General features: G+C 29.7%; 2 protein-coding genes across 2 annotated transcripts in view; one reads left to right on the top strand and one right to left on the bottom strand.

The window, feature by feature from the left end:
* LOC140434706 (U11/U12 small nuclear ribonucleoprotein 48 kDa protein-like) overlaps positions 1 to 1,570 on the bottom strand; it is a 39,135-nt gene extending 37,565 nt beyond the window's left edge. The window contains exons 1-3 of the mRNA XM_072523158.1: positions 1,344 to 1,570; positions 1,131 to 1,293; positions 1,017 to 1,079 (exon numbers count right to left, since the gene is read on the bottom strand). Coding sequence (XP_072379259.1) covers positions 1,017 to 1,079; positions 1,131 to 1,293; positions 1,344 to 1,469 — 352 coding nt within the window. The 5' untranslated portion in view covers positions 1,470 to 1,570. The remainder of the gene's footprint in view (positions 1 to 1,016; positions 1,080 to 1,130; positions 1,294 to 1,343) is intronic.
* Positions 1,571 to 1,863: 293 nt separating this feature from the next.
* Positions 1,864 to 7,162, top strand: mRpL2 (mitochondrial ribosomal protein L2). The gene is made up of 2 exons (XM_072523159.1): positions 1,864 to 2,440; positions 6,684 to 7,162. The coding sequence occupies exons 1-2, from the start codon at positions 1,972 to 1,974 to the stop codon at positions 7,139 to 7,141; spliced, it is 927 nt and encodes a 308-aa protein (XP_072379260.1). The 5' UTR covers positions 1,864 to 1,971; the 3' UTR covers positions 7,142 to 7,162.
* Positions 7,163 to 9,191: the final 2,029 nt, after the last annotated feature.

Genomic DNA, 9,191 nt, shown 5'->3' on the forward strand with positions numbered 1-9,191 from the left:
GCAAATGAATCAAAAACCAAAATGTTAAGAAATCCTGAGCCTATAGTTGAGTTTTAATTTTAGTATTTTATAAAAGCTTGAATATTCCACAGGAAGTTGTGAACTTTGAGAAAAAAACACATTCTGATTGGTACACCCAGTATAGAATGACAATTTACCTGTCTAGCAATACTATTATTAAAGCAATATTGTTAAATACTAAGGCTATAACATATTAAAACATGTTCTGACAGAACATTCTGCAGCAAAAGTGTTAAGACACTGTGTGAGAATTATTTAAATTGATAAAAAACAAATATAGCAACATCTAAGAAATGTAATCAGGACTGTTAATATCCAATATTTAATTATCAACTACAACTATAGTACAATTACAAGCTAGATACAATTCAAAGTAAGTGTATACCTCTGTGAAATGTACATTGTTTTGAAAAGTATTGTCAGTCTTGGTATTACTGTAAATTTGAATTAGAAAATTGAAAATTGTAAGCTAATAAATAGACAAATCTATTATATTTTGTAAGAGTCATATTTTTAAACAAAATTAACTTTTCTTGAAATATTATTTACTCATTGATCTTTTAATTTTCTTAGTATGTGCCGTTTCATAGTTGGCTTAATAAATCCCTAATAATAACCACAGTAACTTTTAAGAAGCTTTTGACTGCAATTTTTTAAAATTTGATATAATTTATTTTTGAAGAGTATTTTGGAGTGTAAAATTATTGTAATTTTTTTTTTAATTTTTAATTGTCACTAAATACGCGCTATGGAAAACTTAATGAATAATTTGTTAAATTAAACCAATGTGCCGAAAGATAACAAGCTTTATGTCTGCTTTTTAATATTTACCTCATCTTTCTAGTAAAAAAGGATATTTAAAAAAGGATATAAAAGTATTACTTTTATTTCAGTAACACATAATGAATAGCAAATGGATATATAGTAAGTCTGAAAAAAATAATAGTTGTTATCATTTGATAACAATGCATATTTAAACAATTAATATAACAAACCTGATTTAAACTTTGAGTTTTGCTGTTGGGCTTCATTAAATATTTCCATTTTTTTAGACAGATCTGCAAAAAAGTAATTAGAAAAATATTCATTAACTACTATATATTAATTACCTAATGAAATTAAAGTCGAGGAAAGTTTTGGAGTTTCTGACAAGAAATCTTCATTAGTTTTGTAACTAGAAGATATAAGGCTACATTTTTGCACATGTTCCTCTATTTTTTCAATTGGCATTATATGTTTCTTGTTTAAAGGACAGCTAATACTGTCAGAAGCCTAAAAAAAATAAACATTTACTGTGAATACACTAATCAAATTATTCTTACATCTAGAACTGATTTGGCTGTCCATCCTAAGTAATTTAGAATTGAATCGATTTTATCTTTGGTCGAATTAATGTATTGGTTTAAACTATGCAACTGCTTTTTTCTCACTTCTATATTAAAACTCATATTTAATTTAAATTTTCAACAAATTGCATAAATTAAATTGAAAAGTACTCAACCGGTCTCAGTCTCAACCAGAACTTGACATGACTTGACTCTGGCATATGACAGTCAAAAACGTCAAATAATGTCATCTCTTCTTTTTCATTTAGTGATCTTCAACATTTGTAAGCCCAGGTAAATTTATTTCGTAATCTTCAAAAACAAAATTATTTGAAACTTTGTAAAGCTGGATTTAAAGTTGGACGGACTGTAGACGTAGACTCACTGCAGTGCAGACGTAACAAACGGACTGTAAATATTATTTCAATTTATAAATCGACGGAGTGAAATTTTTTCGCATGAGTAGAAACAGTGGCTTGAGTTGGTAAACATGATACTAGTATAATACCCTTTTATTATTTATTATTGAGAAGAAGAAGAAGAAAAACCCAGTCTAACCTTATAATAAAGATAATGAAGTCATTTATTCTAATTTAATATAAAATAGTACTAATTCTAAATTAAAATGAATTCGTTAACCAGAATGTTAAATAAATTAAATCCATTTCTTGACAATACACAATTTTTTCCAATAATATGCAGTGTCCGATATAAAGCAAAAATAGTAACCTTACCTGAAATTGGAAGAGGCAAGTGTTTTCGCAGAATAGTACATTATCCTGAAGAATACACCGTAAAACCTTTAGATGTTACCAATTTGGGAGGTAGAGATCCTGAAACAGGAAGGATGGTTGTAAAGGGAATAGGAGGTGGAATAAAACATAAGTACCATTGGATAGATTGGAAGAGGATTGGTCCAAGTGAAGAAGGAAAAATACAGACGGAAAAGGTCATTAAAATTATTAAAGATGGGTGTCGCACCGCAAACGTTGCCTTAGTTGCCCATGGAGATAGATTGAAATACATTTTAGCTACTGTTAATATGAAACCTGGAGATATTATTAAAACTTCTTGCTATATTCCAAGGATCCCTGGTAAGTAATTGTAGTATGAGTATACCAAAATGTTAACATTTACATTTTATTTATGTAGTTATGTTGAATTATTTTTAAGTAATTATTATAGTATTTTGATATTTATAACTTCTTTGAACACAGTATAATTTAGTATAATATTAACTTTAGTCAATGCTTTTTATTCCACAATGCAACAACAGGACAGGCCCCAATACTGAGGTATAAGATAATAGTGCTTATGGGATGTATGGCAGGGGGAAAGTGCTAAGCAATACTTCAGAGAGCTGGTGAAATCTGAGTAATTTGTTGCCTAAAGTAAACGCCATATAAGAAGACTAGATAGTAATTAGGCAATGATCAGTGGGCATCAAACAATTTTTAAAAATTAATTTAAATCATTTGAAAATAAAAAAATTATTTAATTTTATATATTTTATATTTAATAAGAATGTTTGATTTTGTTCTATTAAAAGCACATGTAATGAATATAATATTTATATATAATTTATTACAGACAATAAAATTTATTTTATTAATGACATTTTAAATACAGTAAGTAATCATTTAATTTACTATACTATACGATACTCTACTATAACTCATCATTATCATTCTGACTTTGAAACCCTGCATGGGTCCTAGCCTCCCCAAGAATTACTCTCCAGTCTTCCCTATCCATCGCCTTCCTCTGCCAAGCATGTATTCCCATATTTCTCATGTTTTTATTGATGTCATCAAGGAACCTTGTTCTGGGTCGTCCTCTTCTTCTGTGACCAATGGGTGTATCAAGGAGCGTTTTTCTAGCTGGGTCATTTTGTTCCATCCACATTACATGCCCTATCCACCTTAGAAGTCCAATCTTAATATGTTTTACAATATCTGGTTCCTGGTATATTCTATAAAGTTCAAAGTTGTATTGTCTTCTCCACACTCCATTGTCATTCACTGCTGAAACATCCTATTATTTTTTTATTTTTTTGCAAATTTAGTTATATTTTGTCAGACTAGATGTGGCTGGAAATTACTATACAACCAAGCACACTGTGCTCATAGCCAATATTGATTGTAAACAAAAATTTATTTACATGGTGTTTATTCAAAATAAAACTGCGTAAATTAAAACAATAAATTAAAGGTTTAATGTTTATATGTTTGAAATTGTATAATCTTTTACAGATTTGTATATACAGATAGAACTATTTACAAAATAAACTTTGATCAAATGAAAGGCAGATATCGAGCACAGTTTATTAATTAAATCTTGCTCAAGTACTTTCACTTCCTAGAGCATCTTCAGGGACATTTCGTTAATTTTTACCTATCCAACAATGTTGAGAATGTCATAAACATAAAATTGTACATTACACTACACTACACACAAAGACAAATTTTTTTTAAAAAAATGGTGAAGCTACATAATGGTTGACATCAGGAGGTGACATCCTCCTGTTTGTCCTTGTGTCATGTAGTGTAATGTACAACTTTATGTTTATAACATTCTCAATAAATTGCTGGATAAAAAGATGTAAAAAAAACTTCTGTATGTAAACAAGTTTAAAGAAAATTTAAATTATTTATATTTTAATAGAATTATACTAAATAAAATAGACAGCACAAATAATACAAATATTTACTACAATGTGGTTCAACTAATATATTTTTTAATACTGAAAATTTTATGGGTTAGGTTAGGTTAGGTTAGGTAGGCATTTTTATGTTGTAGGTTTCTGACTCTGACTATGATTCTGTCAGAATATTCCCAAGCTGAGTGAATGGACTTTAACATATACATAGTTATCAAGCTCAATAATCTTTGCTAGAGGAATATCTTTTTATGGTTCTGAAACTATCTTTTGTTGCATGTTTATATTAGCTACAGCTGAAGTATTTTATAGGAATAAAATAATTCGACTCGTCCAACGAAGACTGTACTAACTCAATTTTTGGCGTTTTTGAGTTACACCCCCGAATAAGTAGATTACCGTCATATCTTTCAACGAATAAAGTTCTAAGTTAATTTGACCATGTTTAGGCAACTGATTTTGCACTTCAATATTGTACTAACTTGTATATCTATACATTTTCCAACGAAAACTATCCTATCTTAAGTTAGTATAGTCTTCCTCGGCATTCCGAACGGAAGCGCCGTTGTCTCGTGAGTTAATACAGTTTTCGCATTTTAAGATTAAGTTGGGATGGAACATACAAATCGACAGGGAAAACTGGTTAAGGCAAGAAAAATAGGCGAACCTTGCCAACAAACATGCAGACTTAAGTGTAACATAAAAATGAATCAAGAAATGAGACAGAAGATTTTTAAAGACTTTTGGAACTTGCAAGATCATACAAGGCAATTGGACTTTATTGTACAGCATGTGACACAGATAGAGAAAAAACAAAGTACTATTTCTGCTGGTGTGCACTCTCGTTTCACAAACATGGGTAAATACAGCATTGACTAAAAGAAAGGAAACTAGAGTTTTACAATCAGATCAACGTGGAAAACATAAAGTTCGACCACATAGACTTACTCCAGATATTGCAGAAAGTGTGAGAAAGCACATAAAATTATTTCCGTTTGTACCCTCACATTATATTCGAAAGGATTCTAAGAGGATGTATCTGGAGGAGGGTTTAAGCGTTCAAAAAATGTATAAACTATATACGGAACTTTATGGTGATGAAAACATTATTGGACAACTTGCTACGCATCGCCAGTATAGAGACATCTTTAATAATGAATTTAATATGTTTCTTTAGACCAAAGAAAGATCAGTGCGATTTCTGTTCAGTCTTTAACCTAGCTGATGAAACTGGGAAGGTCGACTTACGGGAGAACTATGAACGTCACTTAGCCAATAAAATAGTGGCTAGAAATATAAAAAACAGTGACAAAGAACTCGCCTTAATAGATAAGACCATCTGCGTTTCATGTTTTGATCTCCAAAAACTTTTAGCGACTCCCCAATCGAATGAATGCGATTTTTATTATAAAAGTAAGTATGCTACATACAACTTCACCATATTTGATATAGGCAACAATGATGGTATCTGTTATGTATGGCATAAACAAATTGCTAAACGAGGTTCAAACGAAGTTGCTAGTCGTTTGTGGAAGTTTATAGAGGCCCAAAAAAAGAGGGAAATTAAATCACCGATCTTCTATTCGGATAACTGTGGTGGGCAAAACAGAAACCACACCATAGTTTCAATGTTCTCTTATGCAGCTGTCTATTTCCAAGTTAGTATTATTCATATTTAATTTTTAGAAAAGGGTCACGCCCAAAATGAGGGAGACAGCATGGATGCTGTAATTGAAAACGCGAAAAAACGTCAGTCGGTCTTGTATGTTCCTGAACAATGGATTACTTTGATAAGAATAGCCAAAACTGTCGGAAAAGTATAAAATGTAACAGAAATGTCACAAGAAGACTTCCTAGATTTCAAAAACCTTGTTGGCAACAAAAATTGGAAAACTAACAATGAAAAAGGAATGATCAAAATCAGTCAAATAAAGGAAATCAGTACTTCGTATAACATACCAAATGTTATTTTTTTTAAGTATGATTTAAGTTCCGACTCTATCAGGTGTGATCTAACAAAAGCTAAAAGAGTACGTCCATCTCGTATTGATCAATTTCCATCTAAAGTATACACAAATCTTTTGCCAATAGATAAGAAGAAGTTAACTGGCTTATTATGGCTTTGTGATACTGGAAAAATTCCTACTATGTATCATGGCTTCTATAGAAGTCTACATTCTGATACATCAGAAAAGTATGAAATCACTGCTAGCAGTGACTACGAAGAACTGCAATAACGTTTGTTTATAATATTTTGTAATTTAACTTCAATGTAGACTTTAATCATAAATACAATTTCACAGAACGATGGTATGTATTATTTATATTCCCGATTTTTTTCCAGCGAATACTGTACTAACTCATTCAAAATCCAGATAAAGAAACAAAATTGACATGTTTAAAAGCACAAATGGAACAATACGGTAAACACAATGGATAAATATAAAAAGAATTTAATAAATAAGAACCCCTGATTTTTTGTGCTAATCAAGACTTTATCTTGCTTTATTTGAAAACTTCAAAAAATGAGTTAGTACAGTCTTCGCTGGATGAGTCGAATTGTAGTTTATTCCAATAAAATATCATAGCTTTGTTTATCTTGATTGTATTGTTTCAGTATAGTAGTAGGCTTCTATCAATATTCTACATACTGTTTTAACATTTGGTAATTGTTTTAGTGAGAGCTAATGAAGGAGATGCTTATCCATTAGGGGCAATACCAATAGGCACTCAAATACACAACATTGAGATGTATCCTGGAAAAGGAGGAATCTTGGTTCATGCTGCAGGAACATATGCAACGGTATTACGAAAAGCTCCCAATAATTATGTTATTATCATGATGCCTTCAAAGAAGGAGTTTAGTTTACCAGCTCAGTGCATGTGTACTGTTGGAAGGCTGAGTAATGTAGAGCATGGTAGTACTCCCATTGGCTCTGCTGGAAAAAATAGAGAATTGGGCAATAGACCAAGGTCTGGTTTGTGGCAGAGAAAGAAGGGCTGTCATGGGAGAAAAATTAGAAGACCTCCACCAGTAAGAACGATTGTTGATAAGCCAATAGATAATATCGAAGCAATTCAACTTACCTTTTCTAGACCATTTGTAAAAACTCTTAGATTTCAATATCATTATTAAATAATTAATGTGTTATATAAAGATACTGTTTTATTAAGTGTGGATTTATGTCAACTTGCATTCTGTAATGCTACTAGAATCATTTTAATGTCTTCTTAGAGCCAATTTGTGCACAAAAATATAACAGGTAAGTATTTAGTTTCATGTTAATTACTAGTAAATAAAAAAAGAAAAGATATTTAACTATTATTCTCTCATATATGGTCAACTACATCTCCTAAGGATATGAAAAGGCTGGGCCCATCAAATTCAGATATTTTTTAACATGTATTTGTAGTTAGTTATGGCCGCCGGCAGCAGGGTGTAAGGAGGTGCAATTGCACTCCATTGTCTAGAAAGAAAGTACATAGCTATACACCTGTATATTATAGTTCTATATTTTATATTTATTTATTTGTTGATAGTTTGGTTGATATATTGGTTAATAGTATGTTTAGATGCAGATGCACCAACTGAATAAGTCCTGGCGACGCTCATGTAGTTGGTGCTTTACATAGTGTCAAAGTAGGATTACTTGTTTAACAATTAACAGTTTTATGCTTACTTTCTCAAATTTTATGATATTTTTTCAAGTCTTCTTATTCAATATTTTACTGGGAAAATTATCGAATGCATTTCATATATTCAATTATTGGAGACACTTATAATTGAGAATTCTTCACATACGCACGTACAATTCATTTATTTAAGGTTATTGTAAGGAGAATCCACGCATTTAATCAAAAACTTCAAAAACAATCAAAGTAAACCTTTGTGTGACCTTAAAAAACGAAGAAAACGGATAAAACAATATCGAGAGTAGTCTATTGTCTTATAGATAATATTTTACTAACTAATCCAGATTGTAAAGAAACTGATACAACTAATTACTAGAATTTTACTGAATAATTACTAATAATTATTCATCAAGATTATCAAGTAAAACAATATTTGAATTCAGAGAAGTCACCATTGTTAAATGATTTCTTATATAGTTTAGAAAAGTAATGTGAAATTTTGGAAAGGAAAAATTATCTGTAGTAGAGGCACATCAATGAACAATATTGTAATGAAAGGAGGAAGGAAAACTGTTATTTTTTTTTGGTTCTTCTTAACCTGAGACTCAGAGTATTTTTTTAAATATATTCAAACTATTTTTGGTTTTTACCCTTTTATTTGATTGCTACTTAGAGCAAAAAATGACAAAACAATATGCAATGGAAAATCTGGCTTTTCTCAATGTCATAATAATATATATCTATATGTATATATGTATATATATATATATATATATATATATATATATATATATATATATATATATATAAGAAAAATGAAGTACTTGTGACTCGTTTGGAAAAAATATATAAATGTTTTGGATGGGTTGGGGTCAAACCAAATTGACTTAAAATTGACTCCAACCCATCCAAAACATTTATATATTTTTTCCAAACGAGTCACAAGTACTTCTTTTTTCTTACTCTTGCAAATATGGGTTTTTTCGATGACATCCGAAACGATTATGGGCAATCCACAGTCAGAATTCTGAAGGAGTGGACTAGAATTACCATTGACTCCAACCCATCCAAAACATTTATATATATATATATATATATATATATATATATATATATATATATATATATATATATATATATATATATATTGCTATGATTGTTTATTTTGACTTTAATCTTAGTTTATTGAGCCAATAAAAATATATAACTTATTTGTTATCAAAAGTAAAATAAACTCCTTATATTACCTGTGATCGATGGATTCAAAGATTTTCTAGTTGTCTTTTATCGGGACAGAGAAAAAAGGATAAGAATAAAAAAAAATATTATATTACAAAAATTTACGTTTCTTTATTTTATATGAAAGAATAAAACAATTATCTCAAAATAACTCAAATTTTTATAATAATAAGATTTTAAATCTACATACATTTATATTACGTGAAAACCAATTTTACTTAAATTTTTCGTTACTTAAAAAAAAGAAACAACAAAACTTTAAACTTTTGATTAGCCTACCAAAACCTTAGTTCTTAAATTTGAATGCTAATGAC

This window comes from Diabrotica undecimpunctata, chromosome 2 (genome assembly GCF_040954645.1).
Source record: "Diabrotica undecimpunctata isolate CICGRU chromosome 2, icDiaUnde3, whole genome shotgun sequence".
Lineage (NCBI taxonomy): Eukaryota > Metazoa > Arthropoda > Insecta > Coleoptera > Chrysomelidae > Diabrotica > Diabrotica undecimpunctata.